The sequence below is a fragment of the Melitaea cinxia genome, chromosome 30, assembly GCF_905220565.1.
Source record: "Melitaea cinxia chromosome 30, ilMelCinx1.1, whole genome shotgun sequence".
NCBI lineage: Eukaryota > Metazoa > Arthropoda > Insecta > Lepidoptera > Nymphalidae > Melitaea > Melitaea cinxia.
Genome location: NC_059423.1, coordinates 7,002,424 through 7,027,090, shown reverse-complemented (window position 1 = coordinate 7,027,090; position 24,667 = coordinate 7,002,424). Strand labels below are relative to the sequence as shown.

At 36.7% G+C, this 24,667-nt stretch overlaps 1 protein-coding gene across 1 annotated transcript in view; it reads right to left on the bottom strand.

Moving 5' to 3' along the window:
- Positions 1-189: 189 nt before the first annotated feature.
- LOC123668190 (scavenger receptor class B member 1-like) overlaps positions 190-24,667 on the bottom strand; it is a 54,211-nt gene continuing 29,733 nt past the window's right edge. The window contains exons 4-12 of the mRNA XM_045601980.1: positions 23,221-23,359; positions 19,015-19,127; positions 8,755-8,854; positions 5,605-5,732; positions 3,551-3,671; positions 2,591-2,741; positions 1,967-2,117; positions 1,388-1,484; positions 190-524 (exon numbers count right to left, since the gene is read on the bottom strand). Coding sequence (XP_045457936.1) covers positions 306-524; positions 1,388-1,484; positions 1,967-2,117; positions 2,591-2,741; positions 3,551-3,671; positions 5,605-5,732; positions 8,755-8,854; positions 19,015-19,127; positions 23,221-23,359 — 1,219 coding nt within the window. The 3' untranslated portion in view covers positions 190-305. The remainder of the gene's footprint in view (positions 525-1,387; positions 1,485-1,966; positions 2,118-2,590; positions 2,742-3,550; positions 3,672-5,604; positions 5,733-8,754; positions 8,855-19,014; positions 19,128-23,220; positions 23,360-24,667) is intronic.

Here is a 24,667-nt window from a genome sequence, read left to right as displayed (position 1 = left end):
CCTTTGTCTACAGCAGCGTGATTGTGGAAGGTTTTTAAACTGTTATTTATAGCATACAGCTGGGCGCTTTTTCATATTTTCTCAGATATAAGATGATTCTCCTCCCCTCTACCCTCCATACTCCTCAATAAATAAAATACAATATTGAAATTTGACAATTCGACGAATGGTTTAAGTAATTTTTAAAGATTACAAAAAAGGCTACATTTATTTTCAAATTTATTTATATACATCTTGTTTTCACAAAAAACATAGAAAAAACCCTGTAATAATTTCAATTTAGCAGCTATAAATAATTATCGTAATTATTTTGTCAGTTGAGATTTCAATTCAGTATCTACTGGTATTATTTTTAAGGTCGCACAGGGTTTTCTTTTCCTCCTCACGATCATGACGAACAGACAGATTGAAGATACAGTCAATGTTATTATACAAAACACTGTTAGACCAAGTTGCGCTGCCGCTGTCGAATATGTCCCGTGGTACACCAGTGTTTGGAGACTCTCTGGTAGCTCCTCCACAGACTGAAAATAAAATTAAAACGTTTTTTTTTGTGCATGTGTCATTAGTTGCTGCTAAAATTTATCTGGCATATAAGTTAATAATAAACCTTATAGTAATTAACAGCTATTTATTTATAAGGATTATATGCGTAACATTTACAATTTTATATCTGTTTAGCAAATCACAATTACAAAAAAAATAAATAAATAACTAACTTAAAATTTTTACCTCATAACTTTTTAGTAGTTGAACTGATTTTAATTATTCTTTTCATATTCGAAAGTATTGCTTGTTATTTGGTCCCATTTCAATTTGATAGAGATTGGATGAACAGTTTTTAAGCTATCCCCAATAATAATGTGTATTTAAATGACTTCCATAATGAACACGATGTACTTATTTTATTACTTGGGGTTGTAAGCTAGAGTCGTTTTGTTTTTTTTTGTGAATAAACAGATTTTTTTTGAGGGATAAGTAAAATATAAAATATAATTTAAAAAAGATCATTTAAATAATTATTCAACTGATTAGTGTAAAGAAGCGTTCAAAAAAGTCTGTGCCTCCTGTGACAAGTTATACAAGTCGAAAATGTACTGAAAATTAATTGTGAAATTCAATACCACCACATTTCCTGTGATTTATTACAGACAAAGGGGTATAACTTTACAAATATCTATATTCACGATTTTTTAACAGAGTTACATAACTTTAAAAAAAATCCGTATCTATGGCGGATATCAGGATGCTAATTATACCAAAAACTTCGTTATTTTTTCTGATAATGCCCACGTTAAAATCGCAAACGGGATATAGCTTGACTTGTATAACTCATCACAGAAGGCACAGAAGTATATTTACACCAGTAATAAAAATTTATACCTACCATTTCTATCCAAGCTATAGGCAGTACAAGGCCTTGCTTCAAGAAATTCAGGGTACCGAATGAGTTTGTTTTTCTTATTTGAATATTCAGTTGTAAACTAAAAAGAAATAGAAAACAAATATTATATCTAATTAGGAAATGTCATGCTGCGGTTACACCTCTCATAATTTGGACAAAGTTTAATTGCTTATCTTGTCATTACATAAATTTTTGTTAGTATTTCAACATTTATATATTAAATATGACAATATTATTATTATTTTTTTACTAATTGTTGCCAGTGAAATCTTCGTTTCGAAAAAATAATTTATATTTATGAAATGCTACCAATATTTTTATTGATGCTCCGCTCCTATTAGTCATAGCGTGATATTATTTAGCCTTTCTCGATAAATAAGCCATTCAGCTTTGTAATAGTATTATTGAGTAATAAAATATCTTGATTATTTTTCATACACTAAGTATGTTAATATTTTAGAAATAGTTTTATTTATAAGGAGAGCTTAAATTCAATCATTTACTAGTACCACCAAAGTGACTATCCTTGTGGGTACATAAACGCGTGCTAAGCATATTTACCTAGATTTCCCACTTAAAGCGATGCCCAATGTGGGATGGATGTCTAAATAGGACTCATGCTGGTCCGCGTTCGCGTTTAAGCCACTAATGTCCTCCCTAAGCTTAGGATCTCCTCTAAGGAAATGTGGGAATGAGGCCAATGCTGGAGCACCTGTAAATATATAATTGTACTAGAAATTGCACCATTACGTTGGAATAATATTCTTGTGATTTCTACGGACCGCTTTGCTCAGCTGTGAGATTAACGGCAGTGATAATTACATTTGACTTACGGTAAGGGTAAAGAGCGTTCGAATTGTATGAAATCATTATTTCGAATAGTATAAAATCATTATTTTATATTTTGTGAATTATTCTGAGAATTTAGGGCGTTGCACACTAGAAGAATCGCAAGCGCGTTGCCGACCCTATTCCCAACCTTCTCCATAAACTCTCGCTACCTTACTCACTCAAGAACACAACATTACTTGAGAGCAGTATTATTTAGCTGTGATATTGTGTAAGTTTCAGGTGTTTCCCTAGTCGGGCTTCTTTAAATTATGATCGAGATATTTCCTGCTGTGCCCTATTCCGATAGAAATTGCAAACATTTTTAAACGAATGATGTAAAATAAAACCACTAACCCATAGCACACTCGGTGACATTAATAACGCCTCGTGGGGGACATTCGCCGGTGTCAACTTCACAGTAGCATTGGTTCGCTGGGTTGCTGACAGGATCATCGAAGACGTCATCTGGCATGCCATAACGCATTAATTGTATGCCATCACCAATCTAAATCAAACAACGAAAAGTAAGTTAAAATGTTAATAAGTAAAAAGTTATTTTATAACTTTTTAAACTATACTTTTGAGTATAAATAAAATAAGTTATTGAAAAGTCTAATAAATAAACAACAAGTGTGCTTAAAGCCACGCGACTGAAGTAAAACTCTCTGTTTCTATCTTCACTAAATAATATCTCCCTTTCAACTTTCGTTCGCCACGCCCGATCACACTTTTTGTAACGCTCTCGTCATGCATTTACCATTTTAATCCCCAAGTCAAGCGTGCGTAAAAAAGTTTTACTTCAAAAAATAAATAAAACAGGACCTAGATGTGAACCCCGAGGAACTCTGATTTGAATGTAATTGGACATTCCTTAGATTAGGATCCATTGGCAACTACAAAAAAGGGCGGACAAATAAGAAGTGGTTCAAGTGAGATGAGAGAGTGATGATATCCTCCTTGGCGTGTCCGTCACAGGCGAATCTATACATATAGCCAATCTTCTGGAACGCTAGCGCAGGTGAATCGAAAAACCCAATTTTGTTTTAAAATTTTTATCATAGGACTGGCAGTATAATAATGTAATTGGGCTCATTCTTTCTCATACAGTGTTTGCTTCGAGAGCCCATAAGCGCTCCGCTTCAAAGATGGTGATAGCCGGATTGATTGTATTTGTGTTCATTACTGGGCCTCCGTTTCCCAACAATGATGGGGATATCGTAAGCGGTATTGATCAGGCATTTTCAAGAAAGTAATGCACCTTCAATACATCACTACTATAAACAGACTTTTTGACGAAAGAATAAATAAACTTACTTCAACATCCTTGATGTATTTGAAAGGTAGTCGCCGACACAGGTTGGGGTAGAACACGTACAGCGTAGAGTTCCTGTCGAGCAGAGACGGCGGAAAGATCGTACCGTCCGACGCTTCGATACTGTAAAAGTGATTAAGTATAAAATATTAATTGTCACATCATAACCTTTGCAATTCGTGGTATGGTCCGGGAGCCAGTGACAGATTTTCATGACCAATTTCCTTCCAATCGAAACTTTATAAAATGCATTAGGGATTTATATTATGAATATTCGCGACCGCCAGCTGTGACTCTATGGCTGGGACTGGCAGTGATCATTTTCTCCCACATTAAAATTTGTCGGATTATAGTTTATCTAATATTTTGAAGGAAAAAAAACGCGAATATTCATAAGATAACTCCCTAATGCATTTTGCGAAGTTTCGATTTGTAGGAAATAATTGACCTGGATTGGATCTGGCTCCCGGACCAGTAACCGTTTTTTTTTGTTATCGCAGGGGCACCCGTTTACGGGTGATATCCAGGATGCCCGGGTAGGCATTCCTAGACCGTATGTCGGCTTCAGCACTTGGGGGTGCAATCCCGGACCAGTAACCGTACGAAAGTAAAGTTTAGGCGCATGTCGGATCGTCACACACTATTTTGTTTTTCACCGAGCACGAAATTGATATAACTTTTTGTAGAAGGGGATTTTCTGGGTCAGAGAACGTCATTGAAACTTGTCCCAGGAAAATGCAGTTGAAACGGTATAGTATAATCGTTGTATTTAATTTATATAAATTTAAGACTTTTATACAAACAAATTCAAAGTCAAAAATCCACTACTGTATAAGTAAAAAAAACCCTTTCCAATAAGTTAATAATCCTTAAAAAGTTTTATATCTATAAATAAGTAATTGGTATTAAATATCTTAAAAATATCTTTAACAAACACACACGGTCGGCTGTTCCTAAGGTAAGCAACTTAATATAGGTACTTGTGTTATAGGTAGCAGCCGACTTTTGTAGGTAAATATTTTTCGATAGATATACATATACATAATAATATATAAAAATAATTTTGTAAATAACATACAATAAAGTATGAGAGATTTAAAAAAGCTGCTCAATGGCGTCTGATATCTTTAAGATAAACTTTGAACTGAGATACCGCGAACTCTCATTCACATGTATTTAAGTTGCATAAGTGGCGGCGTATGTATATCATATACATGACATGTATTATTGATTAAATAATGTTTTATTAAACAAAAGAAAACGACTTCAATTACAAAGAATCAATTGAAATGTTATGCGGTACAATACAACTGAGGTCAACGTATAAATAGTCAAGTAAATACGCGTGATTAAATGTAAATAAAAAAGTACTTGTTAGATCTCATTTAAATTTAAATGTGACCACATGACACGGACTAACTTCCGATTTTTTTTTTATCAGAATCGATCCGCCTAGACAAAAGTTCTCAGGAAACAATATAACATAAAAAAATACAATCCACTTGAGACCCTTCTCCTTTTTTGGAAGTCGATAAAATTAATTTTCTTCAATTATTCTCTAGTTTCATTAACAAACATATTTTTTTTTTTTAAATCCGTTTCGGAGGTGTTCCGTAATTTATTAAAATGTGACAAGAAATTATTATATATTAGATAATTTAAACATTGTATGTTGTGGCGGAGATCAAACGAACACATCACAGTTTATTACGTACCCAAGATCCGCAACCAGCAACCCAAATTCCATTTTTACCTGTTCCAAAATAATGATATTTCTGTTCTCTTCAAATTTTTTACTTGATTTCTATTACATTACGGATAGGTCCAGTTGACGAGCGCCGTTTGCCAAATAAAAACATGATAGATAGATAGAAAGATACTCTTTATTGTAAACAACAACAATCAACACAATAACATATTACAAAAAAAAAGCAGTGTACAATGGCGGTCTTATCGCTAGAGTAGCGATCTCTTCCAGACAACCTTTGGGCATATAGGACACAGCGTGTCTACGTGTAACATGTCTATTCTATTTTTTTATATATAATTATATTACCTGTTACATTCCGGACTATTCCAGTAGTCGAGTGCTGGTTGCCCGTTGAACAATTCAAATAGGTTCATTTTGTTTTTGTCGTTTTCTCCTGTGTTGATTGTGAACCGGTCGGAAGTCGTGCCGTTTTTCTGGAAAGATATAGATAAAAATTTATTTTTATCTATATTGGTAGTTTACTACCAACAGCCATAACCACGATTCAGCCTGACATCCCACTGCTAGGCGAAGAACTTTTTTAAGGTAGGAGATGGATCGGAGCTTAATCAACCACGTTGATCCACTGCGGGTTGGCGGGTATATTCCCTACTATGAGTAACGATCGCTACACGGTGTACATGATAACAATCGTAACGGACAGCTTTACTTGCTTTCCGAAGCACGGTGGAGAGACCCATAAGGACAGACATCCAAGCCGGATAGACCCGCAAACCGCCGGTGTTGAAACTTCGTTAAAAAGAATTTTTAAAGGAAATTATATGGTATTCTTTATTGATTCTGTGGTTATTTTATTTATATACAAAGATTTCTTTTTTACATGCAACTAGCTGTTTCGTTAACGGTTAGAGGTTCGATCTCCGCTTACGGCAAACATTTAGATTGGACATACACGGTCTTACTTATAAAAATCTCGCTAAGCAATACTTAGCCACCGCTTAGTTAAACCGCTCTTAAGCTACAAATCCATGTTTAACTTTTGTTTACTTATAAACGTTGATTAGGTGTTACTTAGTTAAGAAACAAACAAAGAATGATAATTTTTTTTTCTAACAAACACACGCAAGTAAGTAGATCAAACGTCACAATATAACAGCTGATTTATGTGAAATCCGCCATCTTACCGCTTAGCAGGAGTTAAACTATGCCTCGGCAGTGTTTAAATTTGACGGCTATTTAAACACTACTTAACGACTTCTTAACGCTAAATAGTGTTTATAAGTGAGGTTTTTGCTAATCCGTTGCTAAGCAATTGATTAAAAATTAAGAAACGTTTATAAGTAAGACCGACAGATGTTTGCCGTGGTCAGATTATTTATATTTATTTATATTTAGTTCTTAAGTCGTGAATTGTAAATAAATTTTCTATACCTAGTTATTTTAGGCCAAACAAAGCACGAGGACAATTGAGATAAATGCTTGACCAGCAAAATAAAAGAAGAGAAGAGAAAGTCTTTTTAGAATTACTTGTGTCCATTTTGTAATTTTAAATAATTATAATTATATAGTTTTAACGTTGATATATATATATATATATATATATATAAGTAATTTAATTCATAACTATTCTTAATAATATAATAAGTAGCGCATTGAGTTGACTGCAATGTTAGTTTTAAATTTTTTATGTATAAATAAATAATAAATAAATAAATAGTAAATAATAAAGTTAACTCACACATATACATTCATGCGAATAATCATGTGTATACACGAACACACGCTAGCATTCATCTTTATCTTAGAAACAGTGTAGAACGTACAAAATTGATAAAGAATATTTATAATACATAATACTTAGTGTTTATATAATAAATATACAATAATAATAATTCCTAATATCCCTTTGTAAATATTTACTTTAAATAATTCTTTGCTCGCAAATGAAAAAAAAAACCACTATAATCTACATCGACATGTACTCTGTAATACAAAGTCGTATCATCGTATATTAACGTTTTTAGTTGCTATTTTTCATTATTTTATGTATTTTAAAATTTATAAACGATAATAGTAATAAATAATTGTGTTTGCTCGCAAACGAAAAAAAAAAACCGACTTCAATTACATCGACGAGTACTACAACGTAGATCGACGAAAAAATAGTCAACGCGTTATTAAAGATTACTCAAAAAATAGTTATCAGATCTCAATAAAATTTATATGTGACCACATAACAAACATCAGCTTTTGATTAAATTAAAAATTATTAAAATCGGTAAACTCAGTAAAAAGTTATTGCGGATTTTCAAGAAGTTCCCTCGATTTCTCTGGGATTCCATCATCAGATCCTGGTTTCCTTATCATGGTACTAAACTTGAGATATCTCCTTTGCAACAAAAAAATAATTATCAAAATCGTAGTACAAAGTACATCCAGTAGAAAGTTATGCGGTATAATACAACGTAGGTCGACGAAAAAAGCGTCAAGTAAAAACGCATTATTAGATATAACTCGAAAAGTAGTTGTTAGATCTCAAATAAATTTAAATGAGACCAATTGACACACACCATCTTTTGATTAAAAATTTTTTTGTCGAAATCGGTAAACACGGTCAAAAGTTCTGATGTAACATATACAAAAAAAAAGAAAATACAGTCGAATTGAGAACCTCCTCCTTTTTTGGAAGTCGGTTAAAAAGTGTGTGTGTCAGCTCCGACGCACGATTGGAGTTCACTCCTTCAGGTCGACTGTCTAAATATGCACAAAAAAATTACTTGTCTAAGAAAAAAAATGTATACCGCATAATTGTAAATAAAAGAAGCAAATAACGTAACGAAGTCATTCGTTAAGTAGATTTCACTCTTCATATTTTTTTCCTACCGAGAACCTTATATGAAAATCAATTCTTAAAGAGTAAACTACAAAAAACTAGTTTAGTCACGATATACATACGCATTATCAGGGATACCTTAAAAACGACTCGTCAGATGTCGCTCAAATTTAGATTGGATCACACGACAAGTTCAATATCTGAGGTAAGGTACAGCAGGAATTTCCTGCTCAAAATATGGAGCAGTCCGACTGGGGTAGTACCGCGACCTTACAGAAGATCACAGCTAAATAATACTGTTTTCAAGCAGTATTGTGTTACTGTTGGTGAGTAAGGTGACCAGAGCTCCTGGGGGGATTGGGGATTGGGTCGGCAACGCGCTTGCGATGCTTCTGGTGTTGCAGGCGTCATAAGCTACGGTAATCGCTTACCATCAGGTAAGCCGTACGCTTGTTTGTCGACCTAGTGATATAAAAAAAAAATTTGTATACACAAAGAGAAACCATCAAAACTGGTGGCCAAGAAAAAAGTTATGAGGTAACACACAAAGAAATACAGTCAAATTGACAAACTCCTTCTTATTTTGAAGCCAATTAAAAAGTAGTACTTTATTTCGGACGCAAGCTACAAGCCCAAATTAAATATTTAAAATAAATACTTACAGTTACCAAAAGTCCGAATTTATCGAATTTTAACTTCCCTTGAAGACTTAAAAACGGTTTTGCCAAGTCTATGATGCTATCATCGTAGCCCCAGAGGAATCTGAAATCAAAATAGATAATAGTTTATCTCATAATGGTCACAAACGAAACAAAACCGACTTCAATAGACATCGATAAGTAATATGCAATATCAAGGTAGTCGAAAAAAAACTACGCGTTATCAGGATTGGGCGTGTTTACCCTAGGGCAAAAAAGTCATAGCCCGGGCGGTATTCTGCGAGGGGCGGCATAAGCCGAACATACGTACTATACGTACTAGGGTTGTAAAAAAATTGAAAAAATATGAATTAATAGAATGGGCAGCCTAAAAAATTGGGGACTGAGTCACCCTCGTCCGTAGGTGTATACCCCGTTGTGAAACCCTACACGTGGTCCCTGGGTGGTGCCAATCAGGTGACATACTGGTGGTAGGCTCTGGCCGACGGCTCGCGACCACCCACTGAACAAAGTCGTACCGTCAAGCGGTTTCGTGTTTCGGTACGTTGATCGGTGTAGCCGACTGAGAATTTGGGTCGAAAAAGTTGCTCCGCGTGAATTGGCCAGTCTGACTAGCACTGGTGCCGCTGCGTTGTGGTGATTGGTTCTGGAGGGTAGCGGGATCCGAGGCACGGTGCACCGCTGGCCGACCGCAGGTAGTTGGGGGCCCAATTAATGTGCCAGCCACACACGAAAGGCTGCCCCGCCAACTGCCGAAAAATCCCGGGATGCGCCATCGTGCCGGTTGGCGACCGGATGAGAGGGCCCGGTGGACATCTCCGGGGGGGCTCGGGCGTCCCCGCAGTCTCCAGTCCAATCCCCTTTTCCATCGCAGTGATTCGGTGAAAGTCTGAGGGTTAGTAGTGTGGAGCCTCGTTTCACTGCCTTCTTCTCACCTTCCTTCACTCGCCATTATGAATAGGAGTAACAGTAAAAACAAGACAGCACAGCGGTTGCACTCCCTCTCACTCTCAGTGCACCTCTCTAACATTCGAGGTTTGCACTCCAATCTCGTTGCAGTCCACCACCATCTTGAGACTGAGAAACCGGCCCTACTGTTCCTCTCGGAGACGCAGATCGGCAGCCCGTCTGACTCAGCATACTTGTGTTACCCGGGTTATACCTTGGAGCATAATTTTAAACCACACGCGGGTGTTTGCTTATATGCCCGCGACGACATATGCTGCCGGCGTCTTCGTAATCTTGAAGATCCCAGCTTCTCTAACTTATGGGTTTTGGTGGACACAGGAGTGGAGAAAATTCTTTATGTCTGTGTTTACCGTTCGCACAGCGGAGATCTGGAGACAACCAGGCTTATTCAACACCTTAGTGAGGCGGCTAATGCGGCTCAGCACCGGTATCCTACTGCTCAATTGGTAATGCTGGGGGACTTTAACGCCCACCACCAAGAGTGGCTATTCCCATACCAGCACACTGACCACGCTAGTAGAGAGATTCGCAATCTCGCTTTAGCGCTCAATCTCACCCAGCTGGTCCGGGAAGCAACTAGGGTACCAGATGTTGACTCGCATACTGCCAACTGTTTGGACCTTTTCCTAACAACAGATCCTGACCGCTATTCGGTTTCGGTCTCATCGCCTTTAGGCAGCTCCGACCACTGTCTGGTGAAGTCCATATCCGTCCATTCACCGCCCTTACCCTGCTCCAAAGGCACCCGTAGAATATGGCGATACAAGTCAGCAAACTGGGATGAGATGCGTTCTTTCTTTGCATCGTACCCATGGCGACAGATTTGCTTCTCCTCCGATGATCCCTCATCTTGTGCGAATGCTGTGGCTGATGTTCTGCGTCAGGGATTGGAGTATTACATACCATTCACTGACGCATCAGCATCCGTGGCAGCTCGACCCTGGTTTAATTCTGACTGTTCTCGTGCTGAAGCAGAAAAGAACACTGCTTACTTGGCCTGGGTCGACGCTCGTAACCGCAAGACAACAGGCGGAAGAAAGCCTATAACAGAGCCGCTAAGTCCTGCAAGAAGGCTCTGCGGAAGGCTCGATTTGACCACATTGGCAGAATTGGGACTAGACTTGCGTCATACCCACCTAGTAGTAAAGCCTTTTGGTCCCTGGCCAAATCGGTCGAATCGAACTTCTGTCGCCCCTCACTACCTCCACTGATAAAACCCGATGGATCACTAGCCCACACCGCTGAGGAGAAGGCAAACTTGTTTGCAAATCTCTTTGCGGAATCTTCGCATCTTGACTTAGGCAGCGCCACACCTCCAACTTCTTCGATTCGATGCGAGACGTCTATGCCTGAAGTCCGAATCCGTCAAAAAGAGGTCCTTAAAACCTTGCGCAATCTGGACGTAAATAAAGCTAGTGGTCCTGACGGAATACCTGCCATAGTACTCAAAACTTGTGCGCCTGAGTTGTCTCCAATCCTGACACGTCTGTTTCGTCTCTCTCTAGCGACAGGACAAGTGCCGAAAGCCTGGAAGCAAGCTAACGTGCAGCCTGTGCCCAAAAAGGGCAGTCGAGCTGACCCTGTCAATTACAGACCTATTTCCATAACGTCCATACTCTGTAAGAGTATGGAACGTATACTGAATAACCGGCTCCTGGCACACCTTGAGAAGAACGATCTCCTTAGCGACCGACAGTTTGGTTTTCGCCATAGTCAGTCCACGGGTGATCTTCTGGCGTATGCCACTCACATTTGGAGTGAGGCTATCGAGAAACACGGGGAAGCTATTGCGGTCTCGCTCGATATTTCGAAGGCATTTGACAGGGTCTGGCATGACGGCCTTATTAGCAAACTTCCTTCATACGGCCTACCCGCTTCTCTCTGTGTTTGGATATCTGACTTCCTGAGGGATCGATCGATCCCCGTAGTTATAGACGGTTGCGATTCCGATCGTTTGGCCATCAATGCCGGGGTTCCTCAGGGGTCTGTACTCTCGGCAACGCTATTCTTGCTGCACATCAATGACCTGCTCAAGCCCGGAACCTTTGGGTATGCAGATGACAGCACCGTTGTCGAGCGTTACGTGTCCAACGCACGAGCGAGTGGGTCTGAGATCCAGTCGCTGAGGGAAGCTATGATTCAGCGTCTGAACTTGTCCCTTAAAGCTGTCTCCGATTGGGGTGACGCAAACCTGGTCAAGTTCAACGCCTCTAAGACCCAGGCGTGTCTTTTTTCGGCAAAGCGGAGTCCTTTCCATCTGACTCCCTCTTTCCGAGGTGTACCCGTGCCCATAACCGGCCGCCTAGAGCTTCTTGGCGTTACTTTGTCATCCACCATCAATTTCGGCTCATACATAGAGACAAAGGCCCAAACAGCTGCCAGAAAACTGGGCGTCCTCTCGAAGGTGAGACAGTACTTCACTCCGGAACAGCTTCTAAATTTATATCAAGCGCAAGTTCGATCATGCATGGAGTACTGCTCTCATCTTTGGGATGGCTCAGCCAAGTACCAGCTGGAGCTTCTCGAGTCGATTAACAGACGAGCCAGGAGGCTCATCGGTGATGATGCACTGGTCGCTGCAAAGCTGCAAAGCTTGCATCATCGACGGAGGGTGGCCGGCCTGTCGGTATTTTATCGGATACACTTCGGAGAGTGTGCGCAGGAACTCCATAACCTGATTCCCCCTGCCCCCTTCCATCATCGTACAACCAGACGCTCTGCGTTACGCCACCCTTATATGGTTGACATTCCCCTTATACGCACTAAGCGATTCGCTAGTACATTCTTGATCCGTACAGCCAAAGAATGGAACTCTCTACCAGCGTCTGTGTTTCCAGAAAATTATAACCTGGGGATCTTTAAGTCGCGAGTGAATAGGTTACTTCTAGGTAAGCGTGCTCCATCTTAGACCGCATTTTCACTTATCATCAGGTGAAATAGTGGTCAAACGCAAGCCTAACTTAGTATAAAAAAAAAAAAAAAAAAAAAAAAAAAATAGGCCAGGCGGAATATAATGAGTATTGTTAGCATCATGGAGCATTAAATAAAAATTATACGGAATAAGTAGCCTAAAAAAAGGTCAGCAGAAAAATTCAGGGCGGCAGACTTTATTGGCCCTGAGTGCTGAATCTTAAACTAAACCACTGAATAATTCAAAAAGTACTAATCAAACCTCGATCAAATTCAAACGGCACTAAATGAAAAGTAATAGCTTTCGATTAAAAAAGAATCATCAAAATCGGTACGTTCAGTAAGAGTTGAGAGCCTCTCCCAAACAAAAAAAAAACATATCTGATCTATATGTCACAATTCACGGATTCAGCCTGTAACATACCAATGCTGGGCATAGGCTTATTTATCCGTGTAGGAGAAGGATTAGTACTTAATCTACCACGCTGCTCCACTGCGGGTTTTTGGGTATATTGCCTACTATTTATTTATTTATTTTATTTATTTACTTTATTCGAAAACCAACAGCGTTACAATTCGTATATACAGGGTGTGGCGTAAATAGTGGTCCACCGTTAAGGATTCGATAAACCAGGTAATTTACTATAACATATTATAATTTTATCCATTTTTACCCAAAGGTTCCGGATTTTTTTTATTTTTTTTATTTTTTTACGATATTTGTACCCCTTGTTACAAATTTGGTTGTAGTTTTAACAAATACCATTATTTTTTCATTTTGATTACTGGTAATTACTGCTGAACACTAGAGCTATCGTTAAATAACATGTTTTTAATGTAAATTTAAGGCTTTTGAAGAAAAAAATTGGTTTTACTCTACTTTAAACCCAAATTTTTAACATATCATGCTAATTCAAGAGCGATTTTTGTAAAAAAAATGTACTAAGCTGTCAGTGCCCATTCATTTAAAAATATGCCTACTAAATACCAATTTCAAAATGGTATCACAATAGCAGATCCTTTTGTTTAACAGAAAGATATCCAATTTTAATTGAAGAAAGGAAGATTTTCATTAAAATACATATTAAAATTTAGTTGCGTTAATACTTATGATTTTTGTAAAAAAAAGTAACTACACTGTCAGTGCCTATTCATTTTAAAATATTCCTACTAAACACAGATTTTAAAACGATTTGCTATCCCATTAATAAAAAAAATTATTGCAACTTTAATTGAAAAAGACTTAAAATTAAAATAAAAAATTACTACTGTTACAGAGTGATCTTGGCCTAACATGTAAATTAGAACAAGGCATTAAAAAATAATTGTGTTTGCTCACAAACGAAAAAAAAAACCGACTTCAATTACATCGACGAGTAATACAACGTAGATCGACGAAAAAATAGTCAAGTAACTATGCGTTATCAAAGATTACTCAAAAAGTAGTTATCAGATCTCAATAAAATTTATATGTGACCACATGATAAACATTAGCTTTCGATTAAATTAAAAATTATCAAAATAGGTACATCCAGTAAAAAGTTATTGCGGATTTACGAGAGTTTCCCTCGATTTCTCTGGGATCCCATCATCAGATCCTAGTTTTCTTATCATGGTACCAAACTAGGGATATCCCCTTTCCAACAAAAAAAAAAAAAATTATCAAAATCGGTACATCCAATAGAAAGTTATGCGGTATAATACACCGTAGGTCGACGAAAAAAGCGTCAAGTAAAAACGCATTATTAGATATAATTCAAAAAGTAGTTGTTAGATCTCAAATAAATTTAAATGGGACCAGTTGACACACACCACCTTTCGATTAAAACAAAAATTCTCGAAATCGGTCCACACGGTCAAAAGTTTTGATGTAACATACATTAAAAAAAAATACAGTCGAATTGAGAACCTCCTCCTTTTTTGGAAGTCGGTTAAAAACAAATCATACTGTCATCGTTTATTATTATTCTTTGACATGATTACAAACACTGTATATTCGACGTTGCAGAGCATGTATAGCTGCGAATGGGGGCCATTTCGAGCATTTGGAGTAATTTTTAGTGTTTGTAATCATGTCAAAGAATAATAAATAATAAACGATGACAGTATGACTTGTTTTTTTTTAATATCTTGTTCTAATTTACAGGTTAGGCCAAGATCACTTTGTAACAGTAGTAATTTTTTATTTTAATTTTAAGTCTTTTTCAATTAAAGTTGCAATAATTTTTTTTATTAATGGGATAGCAAATCGTTTTAAAATCTGTGTTTAGTAGGAATATTTTAAAATGAATAGGCACTGACAGTGTAGTTACTTTTTTTTACAAAAATCATAAGTATTAACGCAACTAAATTTTAATATGTATTTTAATGAAAATCTTCCTTTCTTCAATTAAAATTGGATATCTTTCTGTTAAACAAAAGGATCTGCTATTGTGATACCATTTTGAAATTGGTATTTAGTAGGCATATTTTTAAATGAATGGGCACTGACAGCTTAGTACATTTTTTTTACAAAAATCGCTCTTGAATTAGCATGATATGTTAAAAATTTGGGTTTAAAGTAGAGTAAAACCAATTTTTTTCTTCAAAAGCCTCAAATTTACTTTAAAAACATGTTATTTAACGATAGCTCTAGTGTTCAGCAGTAATTACCAGTAATCAAAATGAAAAAATAATGGTATTTGTTAAAACTACAACCAAATTTGTAACAAGGGGTACAAATATCGTAAAAAAATAAAAATTAAAAAAAAATCCGGAACCTTTGGGTAAAAATGGATAAAATTATAATATGTTATAGTAAATTACCTGGTTTATCGAATCCTTAACGGTGGACCACTATTTACGCCACACCTGTATATAAAATTTAACATAATATTAACAATAATAAGGCCAATAATAGGTTTTTCTGTCTAATACATCATAGTACTGTTACAAAAGGGCCTATGTAAATAAATATAAATAACACCGAGATTTGAGGTGAAAATCAATTCTTTTATTATTTCAAGCTTTCAAACACTTTGTAGCTTCTTACGAAATGAATAATGAATAAAATTAGAGAATTCAAAACAAAACGTAATAATTGTTTAAACTAGATTCATGTGTGGAACACTGAACACTAAAGAGGTTTTGATAATATTTGGTACAACAGTAGATTCGACCTTGGGAAAGGACACTCCAAACTTTTCAAAAAAATTGTTTGAAGGAGAGCCACTAGCTAGGAAAAATATAATTAAAAAATATCTTCAAATGGATCATCTTTCTTAAACATGTGTTGATTTACATTTCGTTTCGTTTACGTAAATAATGTTATGATATTATCTCAATGGAAATGAATTGTTAGCAAAATCAAAGCACAAATACCCAGTTAACATAATTGTTTTATCTTTGTTTCAAAGTACACTGTTTGATAGATAAATTCACAATAGTAGTGTCCACTGTTTTGTGGAAATACATTTTATGCCTGAATAAAAATAATAAATCACACTGTTCACAAAGGTTGAAGTAGGACACAGCAGAAACGGGGGCGAGGTGGCGAATGCTAGCGCGTCCCCATCTTGCCCCACCCAGGCGGACGATTGCTCACAGGTGGGGGTTTTTTAGTCAGTAGGAGTCTGACATTACCCTCTGGCGCCTCCGCGCTGGAGGGTATCCATGATGGATTTTCCCCACGTAAAAAAAGGACACAGCAGAATATATATTTGCTTAAAATTTAGAACAGCCTGTCTGGTGAGGTACCTTAACCATAAAGAAAATCACAGACACATAATACTGCTTTCAAGTAGTGTTGTGTTCCCGCGCTAAAGTGACCAGGGGTGCTCCTGGGGAGGGTCAGGGATAGGGTTAGCAACGCTCTTGTGACGCTTCTATTGGTGCATATGTCTATAGGCTACGGTAACCGATTACCGTCAGGTGGGCCGCACCCCTATGGAAAAAATCTCACAAAACATGGACAAATTCAGAGCAAATTCTCATACCGAGTTATAAGAATCTATCAGATCTCATAGACTCTCATAACCCAGTATGAGAATTTTGTCTGCTTTTGTCCATGTTTTATGCGATTTTTTCCATTAGGACGCTTGTTTGCCGACCTAGTCGTATAACGTTTGGACGTGTTTTGAATTTTTTTTCACGAACAAACCGCTCAAATAATTGTAATTAAAAGTTATTACTTTACGTCAAAATTTTATGGGTATAGATAAATAATTAATGAGTACTAAATACTTTTTATTTAATTTTATTTTAGTACTGAACAAAACTATGTATTATAGGTACTGTTTGCGACGCCTGCAAAAGTCACCGAGACGTACTGCTTCTTATTTGGTTCTTTGTACACGCTAATCCTAGAATATTATTTATATACCCACACTACTTGCCAACGATCACGGACAAGTAATTTTTTAAAGATTTTCCTTTTCTCTCTCTAAGAAAAAAAAAAAAAAACATGTTTATATAGACTGGTTAAAGGTCATACGAAATTATCAAAGTCACGATATGCTTGCAAAAAATATAAATCAGCTATTGTTATTATATTAAAGATTGTTGTTTTACTATTTTTAAAAACGTTTTTTTTTATATAAGTGAGGTTGGTAAACAAGCGTACTGCCCACTTAATGATAAGAAATAAAGTGAGAATTATATCAACATTGTGAAGTCAACTTATTCATTATTTGGGGTAACTCCGATTAACCGAGGTAGGGCACAGCAGGAATTTCCTGCTCAAAATATGGAGTAGCCCGTAAGTACCTCGACCTTACAGAAGACCACAGCTAAATAATAATGTTTTCAATTCAAGTAGTATTATGTTTCTGTTGGTGAGTAAGGTGTCCAGAGCTCCTGGGGGGGAGTGGGCATAGGATCGCGCTTTGCGCACGCTTGCGATGCTTCTGGTATTGCAGACGTCTATAAGCTCCGGTAATCGTTTACCATCAGGTAAGCCGTACGCTTGTGTGCCGATCTAGTTATATTTAAAAAAAAAACTCAAACAGTGCTCGTCAGATCTCGCTTAAATTTAAATGTGACCACAATCATCAAAATCGTTACACCACGTGTTTGAATTATTCCTAAAATTAATATTTAATTGACTACCTACGTTGTATTACTTGTTGACGTAAATTGAAGTCGGTTTTTTTCGTTTATAAGCAAACACAATTATTTATACTAGTGTTCGCCCAGTGATCGAAATTCGAACATAATTAATCTATTCAAATAAATAAAATTAGTGTCTGTTTGGAATATTAAAATAACCGTTTTTTACTAAATGCATATGGATATACACGGTACATATACCAAAATGACATTTTTTACAATTTTGTCTGTCTCTCTGTCTGTCTGTCTGTTAGTTCTGGTTAATGTCTGAAACGGCTGGACCGATTTCGACGGGACTTTCACTGGTAAATAGCTGATGTAGTAAGGAGTAACTTAGGCTAATTTGATTTTAAAAAATTTATTTGTTTCATAAATCTGCGAAGTAAACAATAACTTTTTTGTTAAATTCCACGCGGACGAAGTCGCGGGCACAGCTAGTTTAAATTATAAGTCTGAATATTAAACAAAAGAGTATATAATATACGTATGTGTCAAATACATGGTAGTGTTAGTAATGTTTTTTCATTGATTTTAGGAATTTTTTGTGTACAATTTAAAGAATATTAATTACCATTTTGCCCTCTATATAAACTATAAGTGTGCGAAATTTCACACTCCTCCGTCCGCGCAATTTACGTAAAAAGGGGTACAAAGTTTTTGCTTTACGTATTAATATATATATATATATATATATATATATACATATATATAGCTAGAATGCCAAAAAGCATATTGTCCGTCCTATTGTAAGCGGTTACCGTAGCTTATGGACGCTTGTAATGCTATCTTATCCTCACTTTCAACATAGCATATCTTCAAGAGTACTGGCCACTTTACTCACCACAAGAACACAACATTGCTTGTGAGCAGTATTATTTAAACGTGATCTTCTCTAAGGTTCAGCTCCAGATTATATTGTGATAATAAAATGAGATGAGTACTGTGTGGCTACGGTACTAAGAATATAGCCACCCCCTCGCTTCCCGTGGGTGTCGTAAGAAGCGACTAAGGGATAACACAGTTCCGCTACCACCTTAGAACTTAAAGAGCCGACCGGTGGCGGGATAACCATCGAACTGCTGGCTTTGAACTACAAAAGGCCGAAGACGGGCAGCAGCGTCTTCGGTGCGACAAAGCCAGCCCTGTGGTCACCAACCCGCCTGCCCAGCGTGGTGACTATGGGCAAGACACATGAGTTCACGTTGTTTTTGGCGTAAACTTGTGCCTGCTTGGCCTATGTCCAGCAGTATTCTGTATAGGCTGTAATGACGATGTAATGATGAATAAAAATAAATTCACCTTTGTACTGGCAGTTTCAGAAAAGCCTCCTTATGGTTGGCGACGGTTGACAATGTTGTGGCTAGAGTCAGCTGCGCAAAGAATGGTAAGTTGGCTGCCTTGGCAAGAACACCCTGAAAATATTACGTTTTATATAGTAAAACTATCTTCGAGCACATTACTTCTATGTGCTTATGATATTTAAAATTTATATTATAAATATAAAAAGTTTATTAATTTCATTCTAGTTTTGTTGAAGCTCCTCTTACGAACTACTGCACCGATTTGGAAAACTTTCAACAGTAGAATGCAGTAATCCCAGGTATCACAATCACGTTTTCAACGTAACATAAGAAAGGTTGCTCAAAAATTTACAAACATTATTTTTATAACCAAAGTTCTAAATATTCAAAGCTCCGCCCAAAGGAAAATCATGTCACCAGATTCTTGAAAATCGGGACTTCGCACACAGATCGAGTCAACTAACTAAATATAGTGGTTTATTGTGATTTGTTTATCTATTTATCGAAAAACTTATGGTTAGATTAGTTAGAAATATCCTAATTCTATTTTATTGTAACTCTTACTGTGCCGACACTAGACCATTTTCTATGCCAACTGTCTAGTGTCGTCGCGCTTTTTAGCGGTAAGACTTTGTAGCCTTATGATACTTTGTTAAAAAAAAAATCTATTCTAATATTTCTGTTTTTAGTAACAATAAAGTGTATTATTATTATCACTTGGGGTTGTTAGTTTAAGTAAAGATTAATCCGAATGGAATCGGTTTTATCTAGATTAAAAGTTCTTCCACAGGCTAAGACTAGTTTTTGCTAGGATTTTTCAGTTGGAGGGGAAACGGGCCCTTGACATCATATGCGATGCGATGCATTATGTGCGAATTGTTGCAAAATATCAGAAAGTCATAAGTTTATCATTTAAATAGTTTCTTAATTTAATATAAGCTCTTAAACGCCATCTCTTGGAATCTCACAATAAACATTAGTAGTCAGCGTAGAGTTTCCCAAAGCGATATAATTGGAAGACCAAGCAGATCATAACACTAAAGTACTCTTTATCTGTTTTTGTTCATGTGTTATATAGGACAACAGTTCAAAAGGCAAACCCTTATTAAGTTTATCGCGTTAAATTATCGCGGTCTAATATTTTGACTGTTCCTTCATCGTAATAGACTGAAAATGATGAAATAAAAAATATTATTGTGATCTTTAAGTAAAGTAAAATAAACGATTGATTTTTTTTATCTTAACGCCTCGTTTAGGTCGTGAAAGGTCGATATTTGTAAATATCTAATAGATAAGACCGACTGAGTTACCACAACACAATACGGTTACAAATTAATGAAAATAAGTTCAAGGTTATTTGTAAATTTGTATGCAAGAATTTCTTAATAATTTATCAATTTGACGAACTTTATTATGTGACGGATAGTTATGTGAGAATGACATATTCGAAATAAAGACTCAACCTAATTTTAAGTACCTATTAACTAGGGCCCAACGTACTAAAATTTTTATTTTTTATTATTTAAGACCTTGGGTTGGGGGGAACGAGGAAAATATATAAAGCCAATAATTTTTATTTCTATCAAATGATATATATGTCGGAAAGAGGTAGATTTTTCTCGCTCGTCGTTTCTGAGTACTCGGTTTACTGTGGGCTTCAGTAGTCAATGTTGGCACAAGTAAACACAATTTATGATACCGATTTCTTATAATATAGGAATCACTTAGCAGAAAGGTAGTTATTTTAGTAGAAAGGTTCGCAGCACGGAACGCGGGATAGTTATTAGTTAACGGGGCGGAGACTAACTTCTTAGCATTCGATGGATTCATGTAGGTGCCTAGTCTATCGTGTGGCAGATGGAGAAGCTCAGAGCAGTTCCTAGGACTTGCAACTTAGGTGTAGGCTTAAGGAGGCCCCCTTTGAGATGTATATCAACGCTCACCTTTAGTGCTCGAGTTGTCCATCCTACCTAGCCAAATTATAGATCGTAATATAGTATATGTAACAATTAATTCGTTTGTACAATCAATTATTGAAATAGTCTAGGTTAAGCTACTAGCAGGATATAAAAAGTGCACCGTGCCAAGCCAGAGTCAAGACTCTCTTAGCCGCGGTTGCACCGATCGTTTTATACACGTCAGAATGACTCAAGTAATAGAAGTGGCGCTAAGTGGCGTAGTATCAGGTTAGCTGTGAAGGAGTGACTGAGTCATACTTTTGTGAAAAAGGTATCAAAACATCGACACAAGTGTATCAAGATACCATTACTGAGAAGGTAGTTAAGACCCTTAACAAGACCATGTTCATTAACAAAGAATGGTCTTTTCAGCAAGACTCAGCACCGGGTCATAAAGCTCGATCCACCCAATCTTAGTTATATACCAACGTTCCGGACTTCATGAGTCCCGATCTTAATCCGCTGGATTATGATTCATGGTGCAGTTTTAAAAAGTATGGTCAGCTCTAAATGCTAAAATAATTTGGATTACCTAAAGCTATCCATACGATTGGCAGTGAAGAATTTTCTCATTGAAAAATTGCGTGCTTATTCTGATAACTGGCCGCAAAGTTCAAAGGACTGTGTTGCAGCCAATGGAGACTACTTCGAATAATTTTTTTATATTTTTAATGGCTTTATATTAATATTCAAAACGAACACACTGTAATAGTAATAAACTTACATATTAGGGCAAGACTATGTATAAAGTGCCGCGTCATTCTAATTATCTTTAGACATCATATTGACGACTAGTGATATAATCGAACTATATATAGTGCTGTGTGGCTACGGCACTAAAGAATTTAGCCACCCCCTCTCTTCCCGTGGGTGTCGTAAGAGGCGACTAAGGGATAACAAGGTTCCACAACCACCTTGGAACTTAAGAAGCCGACCGATGGCGGGATAACCATCCAACTGCTGGCTTTGAAATACACAGGCCGAAGACGGGCAGCAGCGTCTTCGGTGCGACAAAGCCAGTACTGCGGTCACCAACCCGCCTGCCCAGCGTGGTGACTATGGGCAAAAACCCCCATGAGTTCGAACCTAAAAATAAGGCCCTCAGTTCCCGGCAGCCCCACTATTCCCGGCTACGGCAGCGGCCGTGGTAACGGTGGGGTAGAGGGTGCTAAGAATCACCGGGGTACGGGAGGCTGCCATAGAAAAATATTCCTGGCTACGTATAATGGACGCACGCTACGGTTGGACCATCACCTCACCGAACTTGAGGTAGAACTTAGTCACATTAAGTGGAGCATACTGGGGTTGTCTGAAGTCCGAAGAGAGGGAGAGGACACGATGATCCTGGACTCCGGGCACTTGTTCTACTTCCGTGAAGGTGATGGGCTTTCCCAAGGTGGCGTCGGTTTTCTGGTTCACAAGACTCTCACTAACAACGTTGTGGAAGTCAGTAGTGTGTCGACCCGGGTAGCGTACCTTGTACTTAAGCTCACCGACAGGTACTCCCTGAAAGTGATACAGGTATATGCGCCGACCTCGGCACACTCTGACGATGAAGTCGAAGCCTTGTATGAAGATATCACAAGGGCCATACATGGCACTACTTCGACCTCGGAGCTCGGGCTACCTTACTTCAAAAAGGAACCTTACCATATAACACATAAACTACTTGAAAGCAGTCTTATTTAGCTGTGATCTTTTAGGTTGCTCCTCTTTGTGCAAGATATTTCCTGCTATAAGTACTCTCTCTACCTTAATAATAAATTGTGTTCGCAAGCAAACGAAAAAAACTGACTTCAATTATATCGACAAGTAATATAACGTAGGTAGACAAAAAATTAGTCAAGTAAATACGCGTTATCTAAGATTACTCCAAAAGTTGTAATCAGATCTCAATGAAATTTAAATATGACCACATGATAAATATCGGCTTTCGATTAAATTAAAAATTATCAAAATCGGCACACCCAGTAAGAAGTTATGCGGCGAGTTTTTCGAGTTTCCCTCGATTTCTCTGGGATCCCATCATCAGATCCTGGTTTCCTTATCATGGTACCACACCAAGGATATCTCCTTTCCAACAAAAAAAGAATGATCAAAATCGGTTCATAAACTACGAAGTTATCCCCGAGCATACATAAAAAATATATACGGTCGAATTGAGCAACCTCCTCTTTTTTGAAGTTTGATAATAAAACATAATTTTGCTAACTTACGGTTAATAAAACATACTTTTTCTAACTTACCAATAATGGCAGATTAGGGACGTAAACTTGATCGAAATGCGCTCCAACGCTCTCATGGGGGAGATACTTGAAGATGTTTCGTTCCTGGAAGCTCAGTTTGTCGCCATCGAACTCAATTTCAACTCTTTCTATGTTCTGCCTGTTTAAAAAATAGTTTTAATACTATTTGTTTTAACACTTTTGTATTTGTTTTGTATCTTTTATATTTTTAAAAGACCTTAAAATTTTTGTTATTTATCACCAAATTATTTTGCTAATGTAATTGTTACAATTATTAGTGGAAACTTGTTTGAAAAATGTGTTAGTGGTATGTTGTGTATGAATGTACTGTTGATTTTGTTTCCCAATTAAATATATATATATATATATTTAATTGGGAATTTTATGTATAATAGTATATATATATATATATACTATTATACATAAAAAGCGTCGATAGCTTAATCGGGGTTTACTGCAGGGAAAAGATGTATGCATCGTGTATAGTATGAAAGAAAAGTGGAGTGAAATCGAGTGAACGCTGAACAGTGATGCTGAGACCTGAGCATTACTGTGTACCATTACGAATATGGATGACTTTCAAAAAAAATTATGGGTTGCTAAAAAAGAGGTTCTACTTTTGGCAAATACTAAACGGCATAGTACAAGATGAATAATTTAAAAAGTTTTAGCATCCTGAAATCAATAAATTAAAAAATATTTACAATAAACGAATAAATATTTATTTAACTCTATGTATGGTGATTCAACGGGGAAATGCTGCCAGCATTCTTGGCGCAATTCCACGCGGACATGATTTATACCAAAACTATCTGTATATATTTCGTTCTTAAGTTGTGAATTGTAAATATGTATAATGTTTAATAAACTATTGTTGCAAAAAGAAAAAAAAAATAACTCTCAAGTAGTGTTCATGTGGGAAGGTGAGAGGCAGGGTCAGAAACGCGCTTGTAATGCTTCTGGTGTTGCAGGCTATAAGCTATGGTATCCGCTTACCATCGGGTGGACTGTACCTACGCTTGTTTGTCACTTTTATAGTATAAATAAAGATTACATCTTTAAAAACAAAGTTTTTAACTGAACTGGACTTATAAAATAATAAACAAACACACGTATAATATTCTTGTAACAAGTAATATTGTAATGACGTTTTGTCTAAAGTCTTAGAATATTATGCTAACTTGAATGAGATAATGCAATGACGGTTAAGTCTAGTCTAGACCATGTTTAAGATAACATATACTTCATTAAGGAGTTTGGTGAAACATGACAAGGTGAAGGGGAGGCGAAGAAATGTGACGTTTGCTCTTTATTACGTTTTTTTTTTCATAAATAGTATAAAAAAATTAATTTCACTTAATTTTTTCAAATACACTCTTAGGGCGGGAATGAATTAACAAAAATATTTTTATTATATTAAAAAGTAAACCAGACGTACTCATCGAAA